Source organism: Cucumis melo, chromosome 3 (assembly GCF_025177605.1).
Source record: "Cucumis melo cultivar AY chromosome 3, USDA_Cmelo_AY_1.0, whole genome shotgun sequence".
Lineage (NCBI taxonomy): Eukaryota > Viridiplantae > Streptophyta > Magnoliopsida > Cucurbitales > Cucurbitaceae > Cucumis > Cucumis melo.
Window position 1 is genome coordinate 28,569,084 of NC_066859.1, and position 27,672 is coordinate 28,596,755.

At 34.0% G+C, this 27,672-nt stretch overlaps 5 protein-coding genes across 11 annotated transcripts; 3 read left to right on the forward strand and 2 right to left on the reverse strand.

Moving 5' to 3' along the window:
* The first annotated feature begins 1,313 nt into the window (after positions 1-1,313).
* LOC103488067 (methyl-CpG-binding domain-containing protein 8) lies at positions 1,314-11,800 on the forward strand. Of its 4 annotated transcripts, none has more exons than XM_008446621.3 (2): positions 1,314-2,079; positions 11,345-11,800. In XM_008446621.3, exon 1 carries the CDS (start codon positions 1,386-1,388, stop codon positions 2,049-2,051), a length of 666 nt encoding a protein of 221 aa, XP_008444843.1. In that variant the 5' UTR covers positions 1,314-1,385; the 3' UTR covers positions 2,052-2,079; positions 11,345-11,800. The 4 variants fall into 4 exon arrangements, with proteins under 4 accessions (XP_008444843.1, XP_008444842.1, XP_050938297.1 ...); XM_008446620.3 differs by having other exon boundaries at positions 1,314-2,039; XM_051082340.1 differs by lacking the exon at positions 11,345-11,800 and adding an exon at positions 7,355-7,690.
* Positions 11,801-13,242: 1,442 nt separating this feature from the next.
* On the forward strand, positions 13,243-16,741 carry LOC103488066 (5'-adenylylsulfate reductase-like 4). Of its 3 annotated transcripts, none has more exons than XR_007819517.1 (5): positions 13,261-13,831; positions 14,295-14,482; positions 14,564-14,688; positions 15,279-15,833; positions 16,412-16,741. XR_007819517.1 is itself a non-coding variant. In XM_008446619.3 (4 exons), the coding sequence occupies exons 1-4, from the start codon at positions 13,622-13,624 to the stop codon at positions 15,719-15,721; spliced, it is 966 nt and encodes a 321-aa protein (XP_008444841.1). In that variant the 5' UTR covers positions 13,243-13,621; the 3' UTR covers positions 15,722-16,145. The 3 variants fall into 3 exon arrangements, 1 of the variants encoding a protein (XP_008444841.1); XR_007819516.1 differs by having other exon boundaries at positions 13,262-13,831; positions 16,354-16,741; XM_008446619.3 differs by lacking the exon at positions 16,412-16,741 and having other exon boundaries at positions 13,243-13,831; positions 15,279-16,145.
* On the reverse strand, positions 16,487-21,093 carry LOC103488065 (uncharacterized). Of its 2 annotated transcripts, none has more exons than XM_008446618.3 (7): positions 20,824-21,093; positions 20,549-20,596; positions 20,186-20,432; positions 18,766-18,918; positions 18,385-18,490; positions 18,145-18,259; positions 16,487-16,804 (listed from the first exon to the last, which is right to left on the reverse strand). In XM_008446618.3, the coding sequence occupies exons 2-7, from the start codon at positions 20,594-20,596 to the stop codon at positions 16,769-16,771; spliced, it is 705 nt and encodes a 234-aa protein (XP_008444840.1). In that variant the 5' UTR covers positions 20,824-21,093; the 3' UTR covers positions 16,487-16,768. The 2 variants fall into 2 exon arrangements, with proteins under 2 accessions (XP_008444840.1, XP_008444839.1); XM_008446617.3 differs by having other exon boundaries at positions 20,549-20,618.
* Positions 21,094-22,002: 909 nt separating this feature from the next.
* LOC103488064 (14-3-3 protein 7-like) lies at positions 22,003-24,625 on the forward strand. The gene is made up of 6 exons (XM_008446615.3): positions 22,003-22,340; positions 22,540-22,846; positions 23,055-23,142; positions 23,324-23,433; positions 23,583-23,731; positions 24,331-24,625. Exons 1-6 carry the CDS (start codon positions 22,274-22,276, stop codon positions 24,360-24,362), a joined length of 753 nt encoding a protein of 250 aa, XP_008444837.2. The 5' UTR covers positions 22,003-22,273; the 3' UTR covers positions 24,363-24,625.
* Positions 24,626-24,734: 109 nt separating this feature from the next.
* On the reverse strand, positions 24,735-26,782 carry LOC103488063 (uncharacterized). The gene is made up of 4 exons (XM_008446614.3): positions 25,907-26,782; positions 25,698-25,790; positions 25,340-25,407; positions 24,735-25,248 (listed from the first exon to the last, which is right to left on the reverse strand). The coding sequence occupies exons 1-4, from the start codon at positions 26,540-26,542 to the stop codon at positions 25,134-25,136; spliced, it is 912 nt and encodes a 303-aa protein (XP_008444836.3). The 5' UTR covers positions 26,543-26,782; the 3' UTR covers positions 24,735-25,133.
* Positions 26,783-27,672: the final 890 nt, after the last annotated feature.

Consider the following 27,672-nt stretch of genomic DNA (forward strand, 5'->3'; position numbering starts at 1 on the left):
GTTATTATAGTTGTGTCAATGTATGATAATTAGATGTTTAATGTTTTATGATTCAAATGAATCTTTATTTGATTATCTTATTACAAAGTAAAATCAACGAATCTTGAATTAAACGGTCAATCATGTTGCAATGGCATCAAAGTCATTCAAGGAACAAAATAACAATAATCGAGAGTTGTTCGATCATGTTATTAAATCATCAATTTACCTTCCTCTCACTTAATGAGATTGACGTAAGATTTAACATATGATATCGAGGAGTTGAGCATGCATGTAGCTTGCCACCCCCAATTGGTTAATGTTTCAAGAAATTCTATTATCGTCAGCCAACTTATAAACTTGAAATGCAAGATTCAAAAGGAATGAAGACGAACATATAAAGAACCTATATTGGCTTAGCTTTTAAAGATTTCATCTAGATGTATGACTTATAAGATTTGGAATGGAAATTGTTTTGAAGTACAAAAAAAAAACTTGACAATTATAGGATACCTCTACGAAGTTCTAGTTGAATTTAGATATAAACATATTGTTCATACGAGATTTCCGGAGAAATTTGATTCGTGGAGTTGAACTTGTGTTGATGTTGTATTTTTGTTGATTTGATGCGATGTGGTTCGATATTTGAGGAAGCGAAGCACGTGATGTTCTTGGAGTTGGAGTCTTGGAAGAAAGTTTGTATCTTCGAAGAAGCTTGGTGTTCTTGAAGTTGAAGTCTTGGAAGAAAGAGCTTCAATCTATCTTCAAAGGAGCTTCAATCTTCGAACTTCTGGAGTCAAAAATTTCCAACCCCACAATTGAAGAGAACTCCTCTATTTATAGAGTTTTGTGGTGGGCTTTTATGGACTTGAGCTTGTTCTGGTCCATGGACCATACCATGGGCTCAATCACATGGATTTGGGTCATATTTTATTTTAGGCTAAATTAAGCTTATTTTTGGGCTCAATTGAATTTTAGCAATCAAAATAATTAATTTGACCTAAATGTATGATAATTAGAATTGTCCGATTTGTCTTTAAATTTAATTTGGGACACATGCCAATTTTTAGTTAATCCCAAATATAATTATTTTAATAAATGATGTGACAATTTATGATTGGTTCCAAAATTTCTTATTCAACACATATATTCGCTATTTTCTCTTCGAGTAATATTAATATCCTTTCTCGTTGGATCGGGTCGGTATCGTAAATTTTTCAGAAAAAGAAGAAAGCCTAATGAGAAAAGAAAGTGGGCCGACCCATCAGAAATAAATTGGGCCAAGGCCCAATTTCAAACCGGTTCCTCTCTTTTTAACTGTGGCGCTTCTGCTTTTCGCTTTTCCCTCTACCTCTCGGCTTCTCCCTCCCTTTTTTCCGCAATTTTCAGAATCTCATGCCATATCTATGGCTTCCACAACTATGGTTCCTTCCTCTTCCAACGATAGTTACCGCATGAATCCTCTTCCGATTATAGATCTCCGTCTCCTCTCCCAATCCGAGCTCCATTGTCTTTCCCGTTTCTCCTCCTCCTCATCTTCTTCTTCAACCTCCCAATCCAACAACGAAGACGACGTTCTAATCCCCAAAATCGATCGATCTGTCTTCAACGAGTCCGCCGGTAGCCGAAAACAAACCTATTCCCGTCTCCGTTTAGCCCCTCGCAAACCCCAATTTTCTTCCTCTTCTTCCTCCTCCACAATTCGCCCTCAATCCTCCGACCGCCTCGATACAGAGAGCGCTCAAATTGTTCATCTCTTTAATCAACTCTTTGTTGGAGATTCTCATTGTGCCGTCAACGATAGTCACGGCGACGGAGATGAAGACCTGGTCCTTGTTAACCATACTTACGATGAATCGGTACCGGATTCTTCTTACGCTATCTTCCAGAGTATTCCTGTGGATGTTATCGATAGCAGTCACGCTCCGATTAAGCGTCGTAGAGGACGACCGCGGAAGGATAGCAATCGGTTTGTTCAGAGCAATGGAAATGCGGCTCCGGAATTCAAAAGCGGAAGCGATAAACCGGCGGGCGCGGCGGCAGAGGAGGAGATCGTAATGGTAATGCTGTGAACCTGGTCGCTTCGACCTACCTTTAGATGTAAGATAAACTGTGGAATTGTTCGTTCTTTAAATTTGATTTCTGGTTCTTTGCTATATTTTATATATTATTTGCCTTTTCTTTTCCAAATTTATTGAAATAATTTTTTGAACCTCTCATGAAACAGATAGATATATAGATAGAAAGAAAGAAAATGCTTCGATAACAGTATTTTGATTTTCGAATCTTATTTGTTAACAATAAAAAAATGCAATGTTCGTTATTTATTTAGGTTTTCCAATTTCTTTTTTTCAATTTTTTTTTTGTTTTGTAAAAAAGTACATTTTTTGTTAATCATCTATTGTGTAATTATTTAGGTTTTCCATTTTCTTTTTCTTCCATTGAACGTTGCTTTGTTATTTTCTTTCTCAAAATTTTTATTTTTTAATTTTATTTTCATTTGAAGTGCATGCGTGTATTTTTGCTTTTGTTTTACACTATTGTCATACATGCTGTGCCTCTTCCTATGTGAATTTATATATTTTGGTAATATTTGTTTGTAAATTGTCTGACTTGTTTTTTTTTTCGTTTTTTACTTATTAGTTTATTGGTTTTTTCATAATTCAACCATTTTGTCTTTGATGTTATAATTTCTTGAAATTTACCACCAGATTTCCTGATTTAATTAGACTCCTTTCATTTATGAGTTCTACCATTAGGGTGATTCGAACTTATGACATTTAGCCAATTAGATATCCCAGATATTTGGTTAACTGTTAGAATCAATCCTTTCCCAACTATAGGTTTCTTGAAATTTTAGTATACCATACCACAGGAGTTAGAAGTACAATAATTCATTTCAAAATAAAAAATGTCACCAAGACTCAACTACCAAAAACACCTCAATTTGAGTAAACTTAGCTCTTATGCAATTAATTAATACTAAGTTGAACTTTTGTTTAAGAAGCTTTTATTAGAAACTAAGCAAATTATTGTAAGAACATAGTAATTTTCGTATAGATGGAGTGTCCATTTAGATGGGCTCAAAGAGAATGAGTTCAAACCATAGGGTTAACATATCCAAGATTTCAAATCCTATAAATTTCAACATAATCAAATATTGCAGGGTAATCGTACGTGAGAAATCTTCATCAACAGGGATATTTTGTGTCCTTGTTTTTCTTCCTTCGCTTGAGCTCCATTTCATCTCTAACGTAAGCTATAATTTCGACGGAATAAGGAGTGTTCACATTACCTGAAAAGATCTTTCAAGTATATTAGGGACAGACCCAGATGTCGACATATCCATACCTTTGCAAAAGTTGGCTTCTGTGTGGAAATTTGAGTTGTCCGCAATCCACTCTAGAATTATTCATCTCTCGAACCTCAGAATTTCTTATAAAATTCCACAACTTCAATCAAAATCTTCCATCCATTCTTAAATATCGAGTATCATCAGTAAAATGCAAGAATGGGGATATCCGAACTGTAGTTTTGGTTTCCACTTAATCAAGTTTCAAATTTTGTGATCCTTCGAGTCTTAGATTACTCTCAATTTAGTTCCGGGAGGATTAATCATTCAGGGAAATCTCTTCGTGAAGCAGATAAGTAAAAGCTATACTTTGGACAAAGAAGATGCTATGCAATGATGGTAGTAGGTTGCAGAGAACACCCTATAGAGCAAGGAAGAGTGGGTCATTATTTGTAGTTCAGACTTCCACAAGTTTTATTTGAGGGTCGGAGGAGATGATTTTGACATCGTGACATCTTTAAAGAATTATTTGCATGATTCTTGGGTATTATTTGAGGTTTAATATTGTTGAGCTCTATATTTGCTAGTTCAGTTCGAGGCTGCTCCATATTATTGTTGAAGTCCTGGCTAAATATACAGCTGCACATTTGGGATAATGAGCGGAGTTCTTAAGTCTGAAAAGTTATGGGGCCTGAAAAATTGTCAGTAGTGGAGTCTGCTTTATAATAAGTTAATGAAAACATAAAAGTAATGTTTTTTTTAGTTGTGGGTGGGCCATTAACTCCCTTGATCAAACAAAAAGGGTAGTAACAACTTTATTCCTTCGAGCTCTAACTCCTTGAGCTTGTTGGTTGAATTGTCACTGTGAATGTTAACTCGTAGTATAGGCATCTGGGAATCTGCTGTGGACAATTGGTTGGCTGGAAGATTAAGATTGTGGTGTTGGCGGAAGTTCGGTAGTTGATTGTTTGTGGGAGGAAAATGTCGGAACTAACTTTCAAGTTTCAACAGTACTTGGAAAATGAAATTAAAATGGATGGTAAAGTTGTTGATGAGATGCCCTTGAAATCCGTGAAAAAGTTTTTGCTAAAACTTGGGTGCACCAGATTCGAGGTTCGGTGTCTTCATTGTCCGGCTCTATACTCGTAATAAAACCTACGCCATGGTTTTGGGATGAATTGGATTGGAATAAAGTCAGCTCAGATGAGGTTGAATTATTATTATTATTATTATTACTACTTTATTAGTAGTAATATGGACAAATTAACCATATTAGGGTCTTAATGAACTTTGATCTGCTTTTTCAAATTAAGTTTTCGAGCTTTTTGCTAACTAGTGAACTTTATTAGGATAATACTTGGGAGGAGAGATGCACTCATCCATATGATTCCCTGCTCATCACTCACATTAAAAAAGAATTAAAATAATTTAAAAAACAAATAAAAAATTTATCATATGATAAATTAGGATTAGATGGCTTAGTGAAATGTTTGAAGTATTTTTTTTTTTGACTTACAAGACATTAGTCAGAGCACTCAACTAATCATGTTCACTCAAGAGAAAGCTAGGTGAATTGACGGGATTATGTCTCTAAATCACCCCTGAAGAGGTCAACAATGTTTCACGTAATTGCAGAGTACAAAAGCTATTTTTGTGAGGATCAATGTTGGTCCTTTCAAGTGCAATAGAGGGACTAGAACTTTTGGTCGAAAATTATAGTGATTTATTCTATAGGACTTAGTGGTGAGTGAAGAAGTTATGATCAAAATGTTCTTACCGCTTCTTGAGTTCAATGGCCTCGCAAAGGATTCAGTTTAGAGCGTGAGGGATAAAAGAACAAAGAAAGGGATCAAACAGAGTGACAGCCCCATAGCGTGAAGAAAAGAAGAAAACGAGAGAAATAAGGGGAGTGAGAACTAGGGATATTTAAATAACCATTTGGACTACCCAACTAAGGGTTGGGTTAGTTTTTTCTTTGGGTTGGGTTGAGTTGATTTTTATTTTTATTATGTTTTTCTGCGTTGAGTTTGGATACATTTTTTAAAATTTGGGTTAATCCAACTCAATTTTAATTTTTAATATTATTAAAATTTATATATTATAACTTACTTTTTAGGTTAATAAAAAATATACTTAAAAAAAGAAAAGAAAATAAATATATAACCATGACAGTTCAACACAATTGGATCGAAAATCCTATTTTAGTCATTTGTGTTGCTGATTTGACCAATCTGAATATTTCGTTTGGTCTAAAAATCTCCCTAATTCAATTCCAACCCATGTATACCTCTAACAAGGGAAGAAAATATATTAAAAATAAACAAAAGGTCAAATTTTATTTGTACCCAAATATTCACCTAGTTTGTTAAAAAAGAAAGAAACACAATTAATTTGTGGTTCTTATGTTAAGTAAGTATAATTGTTTGATATATTCACGCTAGTTTGAACCTAATTGGGGCCAAGAGATATGTGGTATTTTTAAGTAGAAAGTTCGACATGGTTTTTTTTTTTTGGAAAATAGTGACATGGTATTTTTAATGTGATTTCCTTAGAATGTCTATGTATAAATTTAACGCAAGTATATGTCTGAGAAAGGTTATTTGGAAGCGTGTAGGCCAAGTGTCAGCGTCGATGTGTAAATGTGGGGTCCAGTGTTTTCTAAAGGATTTGAAGTGATGTTTGGATTGGATGCTCGAACAATCCGTACAATGCACTAAGCCATCTCATCCAAGCTTCAAATAACTTTTTTTAAAAAAAGAAAAATTGGCTAAAAAGAAAATAAGTTGGATAAAACAAAAATGGAAAGGGGAAAAATCCAGGCACGCTAAATTATTCATACGTTAGAAAATGAGTATTTTAAAAATCAGTAAATTATTGAAATTATTTACCAAAAAATTCATCAAATTTTTTATTGCTCATTTGAATTTTTTGCTAAATAGTTTTATTTTTAGTGCTATCATGACATTTCTCTTTAGAAAGTTAAACAAGAACAAGGTTTGAAATGTGAATGTGGATTGAAGTGTTGAGATCTCAAATTAAAAATAAAAATAAAAATAAATGTAAAAAGTAAAAGAAAAAATCATGTTTTGATTATTTTTGGAATTTTTAAAAAAAAAATTTAAAAATTTAAAAAGACATTAAAGTTAAAAGTTTGGAAAATTATTGAACCGCAAAACTATGGAATTATTAAATATAAAAAAAGAATTTAAATTTTATTAATGATAGATACTGATTGATATCGATATCGATGAAATTTGTAAATTTGGTATATTTCGTAAATATTTTAGTTTATTTTATTATATTAGAAGATGCCCCTACAAATTTTACATTTTTTAAATAACTTAACACGTTTATTATTTATATTACATATATTAGTACATTTTCTTTTACATTGCATAAATTTTCTTTTTATAATATGATGAAAATGTCAAAGCTAAACCTATAGAAATGTAAAATATATCCTCGTGTCGATAAAAGTTTAATAATGTGGAGAAGACATGAATTTTTATGAGCATGCTCTTGTTTGAGACATTAATTTGTGAGAATAAGATTTATTTGTTGTAGGGTGTGTCTCCACTAGATTTATTGATAATATTTCATCCCAAATCTACTTCTATTAATTAAAATAAATAATATTAAATATTAGTAGTGAATTGGCGTTTCTATTATATTATAGAATATTTGAGTAAATGGTAACAAAAATATCAACTAATTATCACTCATGTTTACATATTATTGGTTATGAAAAGTTATAACTTACTTTAGTTGTATGTTTATTTGTTCATTTAAATGAGTCTTATTGAGATTTTGAAATATATATATTTAGACATTAACATTTTCATACAAGTGTTATTATATAGTGTTGGATAGAGGTTAGAAATGTTATTATTAGTTAAGAAGATTGCTAGCTGGTAGAGGGCTTAAGTAGAGTATAAGTCGACCTTTCCTAACTATAGTGTTAGGTTAATCGTCAGTTGATCAAAATCGTTCTTTGGCTCAACTCGGTGCTGACCACCGACATGCCAATGTCTTGCTTTGGTTCCATTGTGGTTGGTTACATTGTTTAAATGACCACATTGACAGTTGATCGAGTTTGGTTGACACCAACATGAAGGGAGAACTTCAACGAACTGTTGGAGAGACCAGGAAACATGGTCAAGGAAAAGAGAAAGAAGAAGAAGAGAAGAAAGTATAATGATGGGAGGAGGTAACTACTACAAATGATTGAAAAAAGGGAAATGGAGAGGAAGATAAGATAATGTAGGTAGGAGGTAACTACCACAAAGGATTAGAAAGGCTGGAGCCGGTTTGATGTTATTGCTGATAGCATTAGATACCCTTTTTATAAAAAAAAAAACGATACTAATTAAAGTTGACTGGTTAGAGCCTTTTGGGCTCTCCAACCGGTCTATCGACTCATTTGTTGGTCTCTATTGCTCACCTCTAAAATCACCATCTAGATTGTCTAAACTATGTGTTAGTAGCATTACATATCCATTGACAAATGATAATCATAGAATATAGATAATGCGACTAACAATGAGTTTGTTTAGCCAAGTGATATTCTCTCATAAAAATTGGGGTTGGGGCGAGCATGAATTTAAAACTTGAGTCGACCGACAAAAAAGTGACTGAATTGGCTTTGGTCAATTGGTTAGATGTTATATGTATGTTCGGTCGGTTAAGAAGCAATGCTCAAATCGACAAAATCGTTTGTCTTTTGTAAAAGAAACAATACAATACAAAATGCACACAATTAACACTTATCATGATACTCACCTTGGGAAGACTAAAGGTTTATACATATTCATTTGTTTTTCTTAAAATACGATACAATAAAATTTAGGGGTGAGTGTGATAGATAAGAAAAATGAGTTGTCCGATTGAACCAAAGTTAGTCGATTGGAAAGAAGAGGGGTGGATCAAAAGGTCAGTTTGGAGAAATAAAAAATCTCTAAAGTATTTCTAAAGTATTTTAAAGAACTAAACCAACCATCATAGTTGCTCAACTTTTATTCTTTGATAGTCAACGGTCAGTTTGAACATTTACTAAACTGACATTGTTAGCTGAATGATCGAAAAATCGACTCTGACCACCGATGCACATCTTTAATAAAATTAATTTTATTAGCTTTTTAATTAAACAATCAATTTCCACCGTTAAAGTCCATTTAAACGGTTAATTTCACATCAACAACCTCCATATAAAGAGATTTTTATGGGAAAGAAACAAACTTCAAAAAAGCCCAAAACCAAGGGGGTAACGAACACAAAAGGTCCCCTAAGATAGCTTCATCTTACTGGGGAAGTTAGCAAAACTTTTTCTACAATCACCTAAGGAAACAAAAGTATCAAACTAGAGAAACTAGCATCATGACGAGCTACCAAATGAGCAACTCGATTTCTATCACGACAACAAAAAGAGAAAGAGACATTTCTTAAGTGCATTACCAACACTGAATTATCCAATTATCTAAACCCTTAGCTCTATCAAACTATCTAATTATCCATATATAAAGTCAAAATGTTCACTAATTTTACCTGAACTGAATGGAAGAAACTTTTTCTTGTGCAAAACCCTGGGGTGTTTCGCCCCCAACTTCAATAGGTGGTTCCATGTTTGGGGCCCCAATTATAATAGTTGGTGTTTTCAACTAATTGTAACCAAACTATGATAGTATTATATTAAGTCTCTATTTGTTATAGTGTTTATTATTTCTTAGTCATTCTATCTTTTTTCTTTGTTACTATTTTCTATATGGACCAGAATACGGACTATTATAACACAAAACTATAACAATCAATTCAATATTTCAAACATCCTCTAAGTAACTTGGAATCTCTTGTAGATCAGTAAATTGTAGTTTTCATTGTGAAGCTACAAAGGCATGGCATTAGAAGTGGTTTCTTTTCTATTTTTTGCTGATCTTAAATGGTTATATGCTTGTCTGTTGGTAATATTCTTGTTTCTTGTTTCACATTTTGTTTTTGTTTTCATTTCCTATTTTTGTGAAATGAAAAGTAAAGTTATATGGAGCAATTTGTTTTTACTAAAAAAGAACGATAATTGTTTGATAATTATTTTCTCTTCCGTCGATTGTTGTTTTAAAATATTAAAAATCTATTTACATATTGTTTTTATACAGAATATTCATAATGATTATATGATTATGTTATTTAATTTAACATTTATTAATTATCTCTCAAATTTAAAATATTTTTTCTTAAAAATATCATCCTTTTATTTATGTTTTTCAAATTTCAAAAATAGGAAAGAAGAAGCTGCATAGTGGTCTACTTATATTGTTATCTCTTAATCTTTTTCTATTTTGTTTATAACGGTGTGTTTGGTGACTTTTGTTTTTCTTTTTAATTCAACAATACTTGAATGGGAATTCTAACATCTGATCTTTTGGTTGAGGTAAATGTTAAGAGTGATAAATGGTCAGTCAACTTTAGGTTTTAGCTAGAATGGATGCTCAAACCCTACTTTTTGTTACATGATGTTGTCGTATGGTTGATTGGTTAGTTGATTTATTATGATTAATATTTTTTTTAATGATAAATTGAAATTAAATGAAAAATAAAAATGTAGTTAACGATTTGATCCAATTATCCATTCCTATTCTTGTCCTCACTTATATTTCATTCTCCATCCCTACCAAATTTCTCATTAATTTAGCAGGGATTGGGGTGGGTGTTTCTGATGGGGAATTTTCCCTATTTTGTTTTTGTTTTAAAAAACAAGACAGTTAATTCAAAGAGTTGTTTTGGAATATAACAAAACTGTTGAAAATATTCATGAAAATAACAAAATGTTGATTGTGACAACCCAAATAGACATCTATCATTACTAAAGTGATAGATGATTAATTCTACGAGAAACTACTCAATTATTTTAGTAGAAGGAAATAATTCCTCATCAAATTTAAATATTCAATTTAAACAATATACCTCGAGGAAGCATGTGCTAATCGGAATTTAATGTGAGGAAAATTTCAGAAAGGCACATTGAATGGAACTACCTGGAGGATGTTTGTGGGTTGTTGTACTAGGTCATGAATAAGAAAAGCATCTATAATTATCTTGGTATCCCTTTTGTTGGACACCCTACTTTCTCTGTATTTTGGATCTGTTATAGACTATAGAGTGAGTATTTGCCTGATGAAATAAATGGAAGAAGGCTTGGATTTTCAAGGGAGTGGAGAATAACCCCTAGAGCCCAATCAGTGTTTTCAAAACGTCTCCTCTGTTATTTATCTCTCCAAAATTATAGCTGGAAAACGGGAGAAGATCGATAAGATTTCTTATTACGACTAATGTGATAACCTGAATGATTTGACTAGCTTCTATACACCTTGTTTTTTCCTGCAAGGTAATGCTCAAATGTCTATAATCGCTTTCAAAACTCATTATGTAGCTTGAACTCTTGACTTTCAAAAGCATCTTGCCTTTCAGCCGGGCCTCATCCATGGGTTTTAGCATTCAGAAAGACAATAAAAGACTTGTATGGGATGGGGTGATTTTGGTTATGAAAGCAACTGTTTAACTAATAAGAAATGAGCGGTCCTCATCAACAAATGGATTTAGATGGCTGTGCTACAAAAGGAAGTTCTTTGGAAAGATATAATGAAAGTATTTGCAGATAATATCTGTGGTGTTCGTTGTGATAAATCTAACCTGTGTCCATTACCTAGTAGCGGCTGACTCATGTTTCATAAAGAATCAGTTACTGTTAATTTATCAGTTTGGTGGATTGATTTTTTTAGTCATACGCCCATGTTTACAAAAATTAGTAGCTTTTAGACTACGAGAAAAGTGTTTCCTCTACAAGACATTCCCAGTGACCAAGACAGAAGCGTTTTAATTATTTGATAGAGGTTTTATTTTACTTTATTAGAGCCTCTCCCTTTGCTTAGGTAGGCTCTATTTTGTTTGCCCTTTTACTCTTTCATTTTCTCGATGGAAGTTTGGTTCATTATAGGGGAAGGAAAAAGGAAAAGAACTACTCTTATGGAAGTTGATTTTGTTTTCTTCATGACCTTACTAATAATGTCTAAAATTCCATTGCAGGATCATAGTTCTTTAGGAGCTCAAGCAGACGAGGGCGGAAATGTAGACTAAGCTGAAGTGTATAGATTCTTTAGCAATTGGTTAAGATTAACCTAGATCACGAAGGAGAATGATTTTGAATCCTTTTCTAGATAGAATTGGCTGGAAACTTTTGCTCTCACCAGAGAGACGACGAGGGTCTATTGATGCTGATACTCAAATATCTCAAGTCATGGCTCTTACTTACACACCTTGCTGCTTATTGGAGTTGTTAAGATTACAATTTTGGTCACTCAAGTAGGGAAAAAATAGTGTGAATAGTTAGTATCTCATCAAACTGATTTTTAGTTGGACTATCCCTTTGCTCAAACCACTCAAGTGCTTGAGCCAAATTGGGCTGTGTAATTGTAACAAGATTTGTACTCTTCATTTGCTTGAATTTATTTCATTGGAAAATCACTCACTTTGTTCCTATTATTCCTTGATTTTGTTTGAAGATATATTTCTTGATCACAAGCCTTCACAACAAAGTTTTCATGTTTTATCTGCTTGTATCGTAAAAGTTCATTAACAATTTCATTGTCAATCTTGCCAAGGAGTTCCTCAGGTCTTTAGATCGTTATGTTTGTATGAATTATTTCTTTGACTGGGTCCTTTACCATTCTTATTTATTTGAATTTTGAATGTTTATGCTCAAAGAAAATATTACGAACTTGATTTCATGTAAGTGCAAGATTTATTATAATTTTAGGAAAGGCGTAGATGGCAATGATTTGGTGATAACTTTTTTTTTTTTTTTTTAAAGATAGGATTTCTATCCTCTAACATATTAACTTTATAATTTATGTCATGGCCAAGTATGTGGTTAAGCTAGATTTTAGGTTTGAGTTAAAGTTTAGTTACTATACCCTCGGTTTTGCATCAAATAGGTCCAATCAATCTCTAAATATTGAACTTAATATCTAATAAGCCACTTAACTTTAAAAGATATCTAATAGGTCTTTTAACTTTGAATTTTACGAAGAATAAGTCTTTGAAATTGTAATTATATATCTAATATGTCTTTGACCCGTTTGTCATAATTTTTCTTTAAAAAAATCACAAATTTATTGAACGCTATATTAAAAGCTTAGCATCCTATTTTGGGTTTAGTAGAGATGTTAATTTTAGAAGGTGAATCTCTTAGTGATCCATGTACAAATAAAACTTCAAACCTATTTAACATTTTTAAAGTTTAAGGATCTATTAGACATCTTTCTATTGTTTAAATTTTTTCTTTATTAGTTTAACAATTTATTCATACAAGCCTCAAAATTCATAAACTAAATTGTAATTTAACCTAATTTTTGGTTGTTATCAATGATTACAATATCGATAGCTTTATTGATATTGACATTTCAATTTCAATGATATATATATATATATATATATATATATATATATATATATATATATATATATATATATATATATATATATATATATATATTAATGAATATTTTTATAATTAAAATAATTTATTTAAAAATATTATAGTAAATTACCTTCTCTTCATTTAGGAAAAAAGCATATTATATTTTAATAAAAAGTAAGAGTACCATTCTCCAATCATAGTACTACTCGTATCCATACATTAGTTAAATTATATTAGTACCATTATCTATCTCAAAATTAGAGATTCAATTTATAAATTCAATAATGTTATCCAAATATTGCTAGTTTTTTTATTCTAAAAAATGAGAATATTCAATTTTAGATATAAAAATTGGTAATATAATTTTACATTAATTAAACTATATTTATATTGTCAAGTGAATTTAAATCAACCGTAATTTTTACTATATATCTCCAAATGTAGGACCATCTTTAATTTATTTTACAACATTTATAAATATTTTACACAGTTTTATCCGCGAAAACCATTTTCCTAAAAAATCCTAAATGTAAGAAAAATAATATGGAGAGGAAAGGGAGGGGAGGAGAGGAGAGGAGGGAGAAGAGAAGAGAAGAGAGAGCGCGTTGAGACAGATCAGAGACGGTCCTTTCCAAAGCAAAGCTGTGCGCACTGCGCACCGCCTTCCTTCCTTATCTCTTCATCCATTCATCCATCCGCCATTAACCCACCTTTCAATTCCCTTCCTTTTTCATTTTCCTTCAACAAATTCGCTCCCCCAGATGCTTATTCCCCCATCAGATCCTCCTCGATCTCATTAAAATGCGTTTCTCTCTTTGTTTCTGTCAGTTTCCCTCTCCCTTCCCCTTCTGATTCCACTTTTCTTCTTCCATTTCTCTTTTTCTATGATTATGAGGAACCCCGGCTTCTGGGTCATTGGAATTCTTCTCTTTTCCCTCCTCTTGGGTCTCGCTCACTCGGTTAGGGCTCCCGATTCACCTCCTTTTTGTCCTGCTGAATCTTTTCTCGACACGATCTTTCGTTTTAGGGATTCCTACTCCAACTGCCCTTTTCACGGCGATGTTCGCCACTATGAATTTATTGGTGTTTCTGAGGTAACCTTCTTCTTTTAATTTTGGCTAATCTCAAGGAAATTGTATGCAGTTAAGATCGTTGCTTGCTATCTGGTAGAGGGTTTCTTCTACCTCGCTCTAGGATGTGGATTTGACCCGTTTTAGTCATATCATTGAATTGTGGTTTATAAGAAGATTTATAGATTTTCTACCTCTTTTAGTCAAGTTATTGTCAGTTTATTTATGGAGCACACAACTGAACAAAGCTCAGAAGAATATGGATCCTAAGGATTATTGCTTCTGAAGTTCTTGCTTGTTTATCAGTTGTTTTTGTTGGTGCAATTGCAAGAATTGGGATTTTTTTGTTCTTCACATTGAATTTGGTGGCTGGAGTTTTGAGTTTACTCTTTGATGTATACTGGATGGAGGGGTGGAGGCAGACTGTAATGTTTGTCAGGATAATAACTCTTAAGTCTTAATTATTTGTTTTTTTCTTATGGTGAAGGGAGATGAGGCTTCATTACAAATGGCACTGAATATGGTACATAGTAACCGTTACGAATACGTTTCAGTGCTCTTCTATGCATCTTGGTGCCCGTTCTCCAAGTCTTTCAGGCCGAGTTTTTCTATACTGTCTTCATTGTATGCTTCTATCCCTCATTTTGCAATCCAGGAATCAGCTGTCCGGCCAAGGTTTCATAGCTCACTTTTTCAAATTTGCTTTGTTCGATTCTGTTTTTTACTTATCTGATCATAATCCATTTTTTCTTGTAGCATACTCTCAAAGTATGGGGTTCATGGTTTTCCTACACTTTTCCTTTTAAATTCTACAATGCGTGCTCGCTACTATGGTTCTCGAACTCTCTCTTCACTTGTTGCATTCTATAACGATGTTACTGGTAAGGTTTTTCTTTATGCTGCCTCTAAGTTTTGCTTCCATGAAAAGTATACTTATTTTGAGTTCATAGAAATTGGAACTGTGTAGTCTCGTGTTATGTTGTCTGCATTTTTTTTTTTGCTTAATAGATTGCATTTTTATTTTTGAAAAACAACTAAGTTGCCCAAGGGACGTGTTGCTAATATTCATTTTAAGCTTATGATGATATGTTGTCGGATCTTGATTCTTGGACACGTTGTCCCTGACACATTGATTTATGATAAGATTTCATGTTTTAGGTTTTGATAACAGTGTAATAGGTTTTCTGAAGGTCTTGCGGTGGTTTTGAAAAGCCCCCTTTATTTTAGGGCACTGGCATTGGATGAACCAATAAAAAGCTTTAATAAGTAGTTACTGGCCCCCACATATTGGTGCAAGTTGTGAACATATTAATGTTGCATTAATATGTATTCTATTGTCCAAAATTTGAATTCTGGGTTAGCTTTAATTGAAAATGCGATGAGTAATCTTAATTGCTACTGGGCCTAGATTGTTAAATTTAGTTCTATCGTTTGATATTATTAGTGGTCATGGTTTCCTTGTGATTTATAGGCATTCAGACTGCATCACTGGATCAAATATCACCCGATAGAATCGGACAAGTATGGAATCGGGAGAAGCATGATGATAACAGCGAGCAAGAAAATTGTCCATTTTCATGGGCCAGGTCTCCAGAAAATTTACTTCGGGAAGAGACGTATTTGGCTCTGGCTACTGCCTTTGTGCTAATGAGATTGGTATATATTTTCTTCCCAACTCTTTTAGTATATGCTCGATATGTTTGGCGAAGGCACCTTAGGAACATGAGATTGGGAACCTTGTGGGAACGACCTTTGACGTGCATGAAAGGAGCAATTCAGCTATTCAGCCATTTCAAGGATCCTTGTAAGAGAAGCAATTTACAAGGAGGGGCGATGAATGCGAAGGCATGGGCCAAGTCTTTTGCCACAGTTTCGATCGGTGATGCAAGCTCTAGTAGTCGGGTGTGCCAGTGAGAATGTTGTTGATGTGCATCAAATTGTTTATGGTACGGTACTGCGGTGAGCTGCAGAAAATGCCATTCTGGATTGTTGAGTAGTTTTTGGGTTCAACATCGTGTGAACAAAGGTAAAAACGTGGATACGCATCCTAATCCAATTATTATTTTTTTTGTTGTAGGATTTAGTTCATAATTTGTTACGCATTTGCTGCAAATGATGTCTGAACCCAATTTGTGTATAGGAATGAAATAACCAACACTCTTTCCCTCCCTTTTATGCAACTTCTTGCTTGTGCGGCTTCAAATGCCACATAGGTTCCGAGGCAGTGTCCGTTCTATTCTTATGTTTGAACTGCTAACTGAAGGTTTTTATTTGTAACATTGTCCAATGTCATCCGTATTTTGGCAACTAAATGTTGTAAAGTGAGATAGTTATTTCATTTCAAGGCCTCCAAAATCTTCCATCGTTGAAGATTTTCCTCGTATAATGTTTAGATGCAATCCTCGAATTTGTTCTATTTGAAGCTTTTTGCCATCTTTCAGTTCTCCCACAGCTGCAATATTTATGGTGCTCTCTACCATTCATGATTTTGCAATTGATGTGATTTTCTCCTTTGAACTTTCTCAAATTAGGATAATTCTTTAAAGGTATGGATACTTTCCGCTAGTTGTATCAGGCCATAACCAATCGTGTGCAATTTCGCAGCAACTTATAGCACAAGTTAACAGCTTTTGTGATTGCAATAAAACGGAAGAAATTGTGGTAGTCAAGTCAAGAGAATGGAGAAATCGGCCCAACCATGTACAATCACATCCAAATATGTAGAACCAAACCGTTCAGCTGAAACCTACCGTGATGGGCTCTTTCCCCCTACTACCGTAACTCACCTACTATATTAAAGGCCAGTAACTAACAGTATTTAATGCAATGAATACAACGTATTCAATTGGAATCATTCGTGTATTGGGTACATATGTTAACTAGATAAATTCTGGGAACGTCCAGTAATCGCAGGGCTTGCGAAGTTTGAGGTCATTTCAGATCGTTGCAACACTGGTTAGCTTAGGTGTCTGTGGCAGTAACATTTGTGTTGACAATCTGCAGAGGATAAACATCTCTATTCAGGAAAAGCATAGCTAATGCTGATAAGATAATTCATGAATAAACTTTTAAATCTTTTAATTTCATAGTGCAGTTCAAATTTTAACACGAAGATCAATTAAATTAAATAATAGGCATAAAGTCACTGGAGAACATATATGCTCAAGTATAAAGTGAATATCATAGGTGAGGGTACCAGGTAGTGTTCATAAAATTAAGTTTTAGAAAATAAAAAACCAAATAGTAAAAAAAAAAAAAAAAAAAAAAAAAAAAAAAAAAAAAAAAAACCATAGTTAATGGTGTGACCTATCTCAAGGATTTTTAAAAAATTGTTTGCTTTGAGAGTCGTATAGTAACCAGGCAAGAACATGAATCATGCTACTTGACACAGAGTTATAATAGGAGAAATCATGCTTCAAATATTATTATCTGATGTGCCATTTCACGATTGTCGGAAATATACAGCGATGAGCTAAGAGCAAACTAGATTCAACATAAGTCAGAAAGATTAGACAGATTAACCAAAAATCCTTTGGAGGGGAAAAGGGAGGGGGCATCACTCATAAATCATAATTTCATAGCAGCATTGATGTTCCTATCCTACCATCTACACTATGTACACTTTTGTGCTACTTGCGCAAAACTTTTCTATCATTCGTAATAGCGTTGATTCGTCCATTCAACCATCCACGTTATGTACAATTCTTGACCTATGATTAAAGAGATTATGCACAACTAAAATTTCATACACTGAAACCCTGTATAGTGGCCGACAATCTAAAATGCTCGGCAATAAGGTTATAGAGACTTTATTCTTCATGTTCTTTTAAGTCTTCCTCAAAGTAAAAACGAATAATAAATTTAAACGAGGAAATTTGTGAAACGTCTATGCTTATTTTTAAAAAAGTTTTAATTATTCAGTTTTAAATTTATTATACAAAATTATATTAATAAAAATAATAAAATTTAATATCTAAATTAGAAATAGATGATTAAAAAAATTAAATCAAATTCTGCAAATACCATTTCATATACCGACGACCACTCCTGCTTCCAACCATCCTATTCTTATATTCCAAGATTTCCTATTCTCATAATCCCGTTGTTGATCAATACCAAACATATCCTCCAGGCAGAAAACTCGTCAACATTTTGGCCAGAATTCAAAATGGCCACGTAATGGGATGGGGGAACTTTGTATTTCATGATTGTTTAAGTTTTTATTTTCTTTTTCTTTTCTCAGATGGAAAATTAAAAAAATATATTAAAATGAGGATTTTTTCTATGTATACCGTAACTACTCAAAAACCTTTATTTTCAATCTACAAGCTTCATACCTGGGCTACATATTCTTTAATCTTTTCACTAACTGGTCCATCTGTAGCTCTCTCAGCAAGCTCGTAGAAGGTAATATTGCCTTCAGGAGCGTTCACTTTGACCTTCTGCAGATATCTACAAAGCAAGGCAAAAGTTAAAGGGAACCAGTAACCAGTTTTTCCTGTACCTTCAATGATCATCTAATTACTTTACAAATTTTCAAGTGCAGTTCCCAATAATATAGTACAGAGTCTACTGACCTTTGCTGGACAACCAACTCTATTGCATGCTTGATGTTTCCAAGGACTGGATGGTTTTCATCACTTTCAGACAACCCCATTCGTCTCAAGTGATGCCGAAGGCTTTCTGCAGGGTATGCCATTATAAAACAAAGGGTGAAAGAGAAGCAAAAAATAGGATTTCTTGCCCTAAGAAATTCTGTGAAATATTTTGAATCGATCGATAGTACATAAATGCATTTTCATTATCTGACAAGTAATATTCTTCCATCATTTTACTAAATTGGTATCTCCAGAACTACATGAAATAATAAGTTCATGAATGAAATCCATTTCAAGCATAAGTTGTCCTTCTACACTCTCAAAGCTACATGCATGGGGTTAAGATAGCATACTCCATACCTTCAGGAATTTTGCCGCCAGCAAGATGTACGATACTAACAACAACAAAAGTAAAACCAGTCACGTGTGCAGTATCTACATCCTCAACATACTTTCTGTAAATATCAGCAGGAAGCTTGCTTATGAGAACATAGGATTTTGCATCTGCAACGTCTGAGAAAATGTGTAGTGACAAGGTAAAAGTGAGATCCAATAGTGAAATAGTGCTGTGGCATGCCATGCCAGATGGAAGTAATCTGAAAGCTAGAATATTAGTGGCTAGCCATAAAGCAGAAAAAGGTAATAGATGAAAATCTGTGAAGATCTATGAAGATAAAAGCTACACTACAATACAAGCCATAAGAGATGGAAATGATCTACAGAGTAGGATACCAAGGGCTAGCCATGAAGCATACAACACCACCGAGGTCCATGTATACAAAGGCTACAGAAATTCTTGAGGAGAGGATTTCTATGCTGTAGTGAGCTTTCTAGAGGCTTCGAAGTAATAAAATACAGCCACTTTAGGGGGTACGGGGTAATTCCAGCAGCTGAAAGCTTGTGATGGCTATTTCAGATGTTAAAAGGACGAAAAATGGGCAGCAGGTATAAGATTGGCAGCCTTAATTATAAGTAAATAAGGACATGGGTTTTGAGGAACCAAAACACTCTTTTTTAAGATTTAAATAACAGTTATTCCTTTGATGAAATAAGGGCTTCTTCATCTACTAAGGAAACTTATAATCGAATAACCCTATTCAAAATTCTACAGATCTACTGAATTTACAATGACTTTCAACAATCCATAACAATGACTTTCATGCTCAAAAGTTCCGACCCCAATGTTCCGGTAATTGTATTACGATGCACTGAATAATGAGGATTGTATGTCAAGAAGCTCAGATGTTCATTTAGAAGAACTTACAAACAGTTTCAGCAACCTAGGCTATCTGGGAGGAGATTAAATTTGGACACTTAAATCTTTAGACATTTGGTTTTCGAGATAAAGTGTGTAGCATGAGTAATAAACTGATCATTGAACTACACTTAATGTAGAGAAGCATATGCACATCCCACGGACTGGAGTGATGACAAGATCATTACTTGGAAGAAAGAGGCACTTCTCACCCACGTGATCATGTTACTCATAAGGACATTTTCAAAAGATCATTACTTGAACGTACTAGTTACTAGTTAGACACTTCTTCTGTGCTAAAGTTGCAAAAAGATATCTCATTTTGAAAAAACCGTATGGCTTTAGCTTTGACTCATCACAAGACTGAACCAATATCCTGTTTGTGAAAAGAAATCTGTTGTGACTTGCAAAAGCCACAGTTGGAAAAAGAAATTTGATAATGAGAGTAGTGAAATCACACCAACGCTTGAAATTCTCAACAGCAATTATCAGGGAAGTAATATTATAAGTTTGATCATTTCTTACTTTGTTGGGAAGAATGCGGTTGGCCAGTGGATGAAGGCCGTGTTCTTTGAAGTTCCCTCAACTCGTAACCAAAAATGCTTGACAGTTTCCTTTTAGCCTCGTCAATCACAATAGCTGGCAATCCACGATTCCGATAATTTTTCGTTACGAGCTGAGTAAGTTCTTCCCTTTTGATTGGACATCCAGAATTTTGATGAGTTTTGAATATGATATATCGAATAGCTTCCGCTACGAGCTTGTCCTTTTCCTGTTAATTAAAAATGCTCTAGCAATCAGAAATATCAACAGTCCGTTTGCCAAAAGAAGAGGAAGCCCTGAATTACACTAAACTCACGGCAGAAAGCAGAGAGGATAACCTCATACCTCCTCTGAAATATCGAGTTGAGAAAGATGTTCTCCTGCACTTGCCATCTATAACAAACAGTTATCCTTCCTATAATAAATTAACAATAAGCTCGAGGTCAAAGAAAAATATACAGACAATGTCAACCACTGAAGTCATGACAGAAACAACGGTGGATTTCCAAAATCAACAAATGTGTATACATGTGAACAACAAAAGCGTACTAAACCAATGGCAAAAAATGATTCTATTAGGTCGAATTGATAGAAAAAGGGACTGAATCCATATAGCTTACCCGGAGTAATTCGAATGCGAGCGGTCCAAGCAGTGACGGGAGAGAGCACGAACGTTTCAAACGAATAATATTCTTCGGTGCATTTTCCGGCGAAAATGAGCCAAGATTCTTGGAGAATTTTCAGAAACCCCCTCTAAAGTGTCTCCGACGGCATGTTCCCGCGCAGTTCGAAGTAAGACCGGGTTTTGCACTCCGGGCGGCGAGCGCGCTTTTTCTTTCTTTCTTTCTTCTCTTCTCTTTGCATATAAATAGCACTCGTACCGTATTTACTAAAGAATACGATATGACCTATTATATAGTTTTCATATAATACAGATTTAGCTAAATTTATATTTTTATTGAAATTTCCTCTGGATTAAATCGAAATCCATACTTTTAAGGTCAGTGGCTCCAAATGAATCTTTATTGTTTTAAAAACTATATATGAAAAATAAATAAAGATGAGTTAAAATTATTTTTTTCACGAAGAAGATTCATATTATTCTCGAAGTTTGAAGAGACGAACTCTAAGAAGACAAAGACTAGTTCTATTTATATAAGAGTGTTATGTGATTTGAAGTATGCTAAAAATAATTTGAACTATTTATTAAGTTGAACTTTTAAAATTATTATGAACTTAATAGTTAATCGTTTAATTGTTGGAGTTTATACACGAACAGGTGTAAGTTTTTCTTATCGTACATATCGTTTTTCACGTATTATAAATTGATAGTTCATACTAAATTTCAGTATCAACAATACATATTTTTTAAAATTTGTCTAAGTGTGTGTGTGTTTTTTTTTTAATTTTTAGTTGGTAGATGTTGTCTTACAAATGATAGCGTCCTTTAAAACTCTTAAGGTGAGATTGAAACATTAGCGTCTAATATATGAAATTGTCAGAAAAAGTTAGAGAACAATCTGAACGTGAGATGCGTGATGCATTGGAGGAGCAAGACATCTGATTTGTATATGTAAGTTTCGTGTTTATGTGTAGCGTGGAAGATATTTATGTTGTTTAGTACAACAACTAGGAGATTTGAAATTAAACCACCAATTACTAGAAAGTGGAATTTTATTATGAATTATTCTTAGTATTTAGTCTCATTTTTCCAAAAGGACAAAGTTGACGTCACAGTTCCCCACATGGACCGTCACCAACGCCTTTTTATTTTGGTCTCATTTCTTCCTTTGTGTTTTCCCATCACGCACCGGATTCAACGGTTCCACAATCCAACGGCTCATCTCCCTCCATTCACGAGAATCTAAGACCCTTCACCAACTTCAAAACCCAATCTTAGCCCTCCATTTCCCCTAAGATTCTCCACTACTCTCCATCCGACGGTCATCCCACCAACTACAGTATCTCACAAAGCGGTTATGTAAGAAACAGCAACAACAAGAATCAAAACCAAAACACACAGCCAAAAAGCCATTTCTCGGACGGAGAAATTCGAGAACAGCTCCGGCCATGGAGAAGGAGAGGGAGCACCTTGTTTACTTAGCCAGACTTGCAGAACAGGCTGAGAGATATGATGGTGCGTTTTATAAAACCCATTTTTTTCTTCTTTTTATCGAGTTTTAACTCTCCTTTTTATGGATTCTTAATGCGGTTTTGTTGAACTCTATGGTTTTCACGACTAGGGTTTTATTTGTATTTTGAAACTTGCTAAGATTCGAAAATTTTCAAGTACTTTTGATTTCACTGGCACATAATTTCATCTGGGTTTGTCTTAGAAATGGTGGAAATGATGAAGAACGTCGCAAAGTTGGACGTGGAACTTACTGTGGAGGAGAGGAACCTGGTGTCTGTGGGGTATAAGAACGTTATTGGGGCAAGAAGAGCCTCATGGCGTATTTTATCTTCTATTGAACAAAAGGAGGAAGGAAAGAAGAACGAGGTTAATGTGAAGAGAGTAAAAGAGTACAGGCAAAGGGTTGAAGATGAACTGGCGAGAATTTGCCAAGATATCTTAACTGTTGTCGACAAGCATCTTATTCCATCTTCATCGTCTGGAGAATCCAATGTTTTTTACTATAAGATGTAAGGATCGTTATTATCTGCTTCTGTTTTGTTTTTCTTAGTTTTCAGGTCAGAGCACTAACTTTAAAAGTCCATGAATTGGTAATTTTACTGATCTGATCTTCTATGTTCTATTGAATTTATTATGCATTTTATTGGGCCATGACATTTATCTAATTATGGCTTTGATCTCCCTTTTAGCAACATGTTATGCATTCTTCAAATGCAGGAAGGGGGATTATAACCGATACTTAGCGGAGTTTAAATCTGGCCCTGAACGTGAAGAAGCTGCAGACCAGTCGATGAAAGCCTATGAGGTAAGTTCTTTTTTTTTTTTTTTTTTCCTTTTTTTTGTGTGTGTGTGTGTGTGTGTGTGTGTTTACTGAAGGCTATGTATTTCGTTTCCACTTCCATCTATCCCTGTCTTTCTCTGCTTTTTTCGCTTTGACGTTCCTATTTATCTTGTCAGATTCATAATTGAACTTATTTCTGTTGCAGTCTGCTTCAAGCATTGCAAGTTCTGATCTGCCTCCAACACATCCCATCAGACTTGGCTTGGCGCTTAACTTTTCTGTTTTTTACTATGAGATATTGAATTCCCCAGAGAGGTTGATTGTCACCTCTTAATCTATCCTCATCGATTATCATTTTACTGATACATTTTTTTATATGTCATCTCACAATGGATCTATTATCTAATTCCATTAAAACAATAGCTTGTCATGTCATCGTGTCCAATATTATTATTGTTTGACAGGGCATGCCACCTTGCTAAACAAGCTTTTGATGAAGCCATAGCTGAACTTGATGGCCTCAATGAAGATTCCTACAAGGACAGTACCCTCATTATGCAGCTGCTGAGGGATAATCTCACATTATGGACCTCAGATCTCCCAGATGAGGGAGGTAAATTTCCATGAATCCTAGTTTCCCTGCTTCCCCTATCCTTACCTCCTCCAACCGACTTCACTTGTTCTATATTGATTATTGAAACAGACTTTAAAGTGGTATTCACGTCTCGGTATAAAGATATACTAATTGAAACTTTCAGCCTTCAAGGTGATGTGGGAGCTCCAAATAATAGTGACCAACTCCTCTCATAGAAATTTGGGGACGTCATGGTGCATTTTATGAGAACTGTTTGTAAGAATGATTTTTATTGAGTTCACTCTAAGCCCCATCGTGGATGGAGCTCATATCAGCTTCCCCATATTGAGTAGTACTTGAAATATATTTCATTTCGATACAGATTAGTTTTAGTCTAATAAAAATATTGCTTGGGGGCTGCTAGAAATTACCATGATTTAAATGAAATTTCACCTGGAAACTTTGGTTAAGTTTTATCGACTTTTGGTGCTTATGTTTACTATTTTCAAGAAATTACGACACTACTTTTCTGTCCCAGCTCATGCATGCTCAAGTTGGCACTTGAGCATGTGCAGACATGGGCTATGAATATAAATTTCATACATGCAACCTAATCTTCTGTTTTTTAATTGCTGCAGGTGAGCAATCTAAAGCTGCTGATGAACCTTGAGCAGAGGCAACTAGCAAGATATTTGAATGTCTTCGGTCAGCCGATGGACATTTTTTTAAGTACTTCCTTGGAACAATTATTTACTAGCCATATATATATATTGCACAGCTAATTACTGCTGACATGGTTCTAGGAGGCAGAACTTATAGCTGTGTCACTTGTCTTGCTTATCAGTAGTGTATCAGAACAGTAATCTGTTATCACCTTGTAACCATTACCTTTAAAAATTAAGTGAATCCGTTTAGTTTGAGAGTTATTAGCTACTCGATTGAGTGTGGTTGCAATATTATGCTTTACTACCAATTTACGTTCTCAAAATCTTTGCTGGTTCATAACAGAATAGAAAGACTTTGAACTAGAATAGGCTCGTAATTGTAGAACTCGTTGTTTAACTATTTCATATTATTTACATTGGTCATCAGATGGAATTGCTGCCAGAAATTGAAAGACTTGATGTAGTAAATAATAAAACAAGAAAGTACACCAGAAATCTTGTTAGTTGAGGAGTACTTGGGGACACAGAATTTATGGTAAAAGATTTCTGAATCTAGAACTCGGAATAAAGTGTCAAAATGGCAAAATTCCTGTAAGAAATTTATTGTTTGAATGTATTTTCAACATTAGATTTGGCCGAATGAACCAATTGAGCAATGGTTGAGGTATATTTCTTCTCTTGTTAGTTATTGTACTATAAACGGCGGTTAGATCAGTCAAGCTTTTGATGTTGTTCGTGCAACTGCTTGACGTTCATTGAGCGATGAGGAGAGGAGGCTATGGATCAACTAGGAAAGAAATCAAATGGTTGAGAAACTCCTTTGGCTCCTCTGAGTTGAAGGCATGGCCTGTATTCTTGATAACAACAAGCGTAGCATTGTCCCCCAAATGCCTATTTCAAAGGAGTGGCCAACACATTTATCATTTGGTTCAAAATGAGAATATTTGATGTATTGTTTGCTTTCAGGAGTTGGATTACTCACCTTTTCAATCTGTGACCCAATTCTACTGGAAATACTTGATCATGTTCTCCCCACATTATCAACGTCCGCTGCAAGCAAGGCAGATAAAATGTTAAATTATAAATTTAGTTTTTCAAATTGAAGATTTCTGTCTGTTTGATTCGATTTCAAAAGTATCTACTAGGATGCTTAGTAGGACAATAAATTTTAAACAATATTCGAAGGCCTTAAGACTCGTGGGGTGTAAAAATGCTAAGCTATTTGAACATTAGGAAGATAAGAGGATAGAGTTGAATGGTATGGAATGACAATGAAGATAAGTAATTAATGATCTGTTTAAAGCTAATAATGGATAAGTTATGTTGAATAGCAATCCCACCTGTTGAATCTTTGGAAGGTCTGAAAGCTTTCTTCCTCTGGGAATAGTTCGAATCAACTCTCTCTTTTCCTCGATATGATCTAAACACATTGACTACCACACAAACACAAAGATAAACTGGTCAAATAACACACAGAAAAGGGAGGAAATTTTCAAATAAAAAAGAAAAGATGGGATGGAAGAATCACAGATACTACAACAAGCCTTACTTCAATGAAATCATTGAGCAAACAAGACGGCAGCAGACGCAACGGCGGCGGCCGGAAAAACGAATAACCCACTAGCTGTTTAAGCTTCTCTGGCTTTTGGGGAACCAAAATGGCTGTAGCCTCCTCCAAATCAGAAACTTTCAACAACCCATCTTTAAAATCTTTCTCTTCCACACAAACCCCAGAACAACAAATCACTACTCTCTCCACCATTTCAGGCCGCAGCGCCGCGATGCTGTACCCAACAAATCCTCCATAACTAAGCCCCACCAAACTGAATTTACCCACCGTGTGAGCCTCCATGACTCGTATTAGACACTGAGCTTGAAACCACTCGGTCCGGTCTGGCTGAGTGGTAAACGAGTCGCCGAAGAAGATCAAATCAGGGATGTAGAGATTGAAATAAGGTATGAGGGCTGGAATGAAATCACCCCATTGCCAAAGTGCATTGGCTCCAATGCCATGGATTAAAAGGAGATTGGGTTTGGTGCGAATTGGGTTTTTTGGAACCCAACAATGAACTGTGGTGCCGTCTTTGAGATCTGTAATGGTGGATCGGAGGCCGGATTTGGTGAAGCTATAACGATGGAACCAATTTTTGGTCTCTGTGATACTGAAGAATAAACACTTTGTCATTTGAAGAACATGAAAGAATCTTCTCAGAACCGGAGTTTGAATTAATGGGGACTCTGTTTTGAGAAATTGCTAGGCAATTATGGGCTTTTGAACGTGATAAGCATGTGGTGAACTGTCTATATGTGGCTATACTCCATTGTCAACTAATTTACGTTCGATTGGATTTCCTATTTTCATCTAAAAAAATCAATTGAGAAGATCTATTAGTGTATTGTAAAATCATTGGAGATGTGGGACTCCTCCATTTTTTAATCTGAGATTCTCGATACATCCTTCAAACTTGTGTCTTTATAGGTTTACTATTTTGGAATTGAATCACAATTTTTCTTCTCACATAGAATCTTCGATTGGATTTCTATGGGGTTTGATAGAAGTTTAGTTTTGTATTGTTTAATGCATTAAACAATACCATTACCAAACTACAAAATTTAGTTTCTTAATTTTTAAAAATTAACTTTGAAGTCAAATTAAAAATTTAGAATTTTATCAAAATATGAAATTTCAATTTAGTCACCGTGCATTTAAGAAATCTTAAAGGTAAATTTTATAGAAATTAACTAAATAAGGATCATGAATTTATACAATAAAGTATATTATACGAACATATTTTTAAATTTTATAGGAAAATGCAAATAGATAATCAAAAGATTTTTTGAAATTATAAAGACTTTATTTAGGTATTTGGAAATAGGGGATTAAAATATAATAACTTTTAAAGTAAAATAACCAAAATAATATTTTAATATATTTTTATTTGTATTGTTTTAAGTACATCTTTTTCAACTATTTAAAGCAATTATTTTCACGTTTCTTTCGAGGAAAACTTTCTCCAATTACAGCACACCATAGAAAAAAAAATATTTAAAAAATATCAAATTATTAAAACTATTTATAAAATATATCAAAATCATCTATTCAAAAAAAATTCACTATTTTTTTTGTCAATAGTTTTATTTTCAAAATTAAAAAAAAAAAAAACATACTTCGAGATATTGTTAAAAGAAAAAAAAAAACTAAATACGTGGCAAAATGGGATTGGTCAGTTAGATACAATTGCAAAGACGGTGCTCTTTACCTAAGGAATTTTGTTATTTTAGTCAATTGTGCTGTTTGTATTGTTATGGGAAGCA

What these genes read in the sequence shown, in the direction of transcription:
- LOC103488064 (XM_008446615.3), top strand. Translation starts at nt 22,274, where the DNA reads ATGGAGAAGGAGAGGGAGCACCTTGTTTACTTAGCCAGACTTGCAGAA. An exon ending in ACAGGCTGAGAGATATGATG is followed by an intron (nt 22,341 to 22,539) that starts GTGCGTTTTATA and finishes GGTTTGTCTTAG; the next exon opens with AAATGGTGGAAATGATGAAG. An exon ending in AGTCGATGAAAGCCTATGAG is followed by an intron (nt 23,143 to 23,323) that starts GTAAGTTCTTTT and finishes TTTCTGTTGCAG; the next exon opens with TCTGCTTCAAGCATTGCAAG.
- LOC103488065 (XM_008446618.3), bottom strand. Translation starts at nt 20,596, where the DNA reads ATGGCAAGTGCAGGAGAACATCTTTCTCAACTCGATATTTCAGAGGAG. An exon ending in TGGCGGCAAAATTCCTGAAG is followed by an intron (nt 18,491 to 18,765) that starts GTATGGAGTATG and finishes CATACCCTGCAG; the next exon opens with AAAGCCTTCGGCATCACTTG. An exon ending in TTAAAGAATATGTAGCCCAG is followed by an intron (nt 16,805 to 18,144) that starts GTATGAAGCTTG and finishes TATCCTCTGCAG; the next exon opens with ATTGTCAACACAAATGTTAC.
- LOC103488063 (XM_008446614.3), bottom strand. Translation starts at nt 26,542, where the DNA reads ATGACAAAGTGTTTATTCTTCAGTATCACAGAGACCAAAAATTGGTTC. An exon ending in TGCTCAATGATTTCATTGAA is followed by an intron (nt 25,791 to 25,906) that starts GTAAGGCTTGTT and finishes TTTGTGTGGTAG; the next exon opens with TCAATGTGTTTAGATCATAT. An exon ending in ACCTTCCAAAGATTCAACAG is followed by an intron (nt 25,408 to 25,697) that starts GTGGGATTGCTA and finishes CCTTGCTTGCAG; the next exon opens with CGGACGTTGATAATGTGGGG.
- LOC103488066 (XM_008446619.3), top strand. Translation starts at nt 13,622, where the DNA reads ATGATTATGAGGAACCCCGGCTTCTGGGTCATTGGAATTCTTCTCTTT. An exon ending in AATTTATTGGTGTTTCTGAG is followed by an intron (nt 13,832 to 14,294) that starts GTAACCTTCTTC and finishes CTTATGGTGAAG; the next exon opens with GGAGATGAGGCTTCATTACA. An exon ending in ATTCTATAACGATGTTACTG is followed by an intron (nt 14,689 to 15,278) that starts GTAAGGTTTTTC and finishes TGTGATTTATAG; the next exon opens with GCATTCAGACTGCATCACTG.
- LOC103488067 (XM_008446620.3), top strand. Translation starts at nt 1,386, where the DNA reads ATGGCTTCCACAACTATGGTTCCTTCCTCTTCCAACGATAGTTACCGC. An exon ending in CAGAGGAGGAGATCGTAATG is followed by an intron (nt 2,040 to 11,344) that starts GTAATGCTGTGA and finishes ATTCCATTGCAG; the next exon opens with GATCATAGTTCTTTAGGAGC.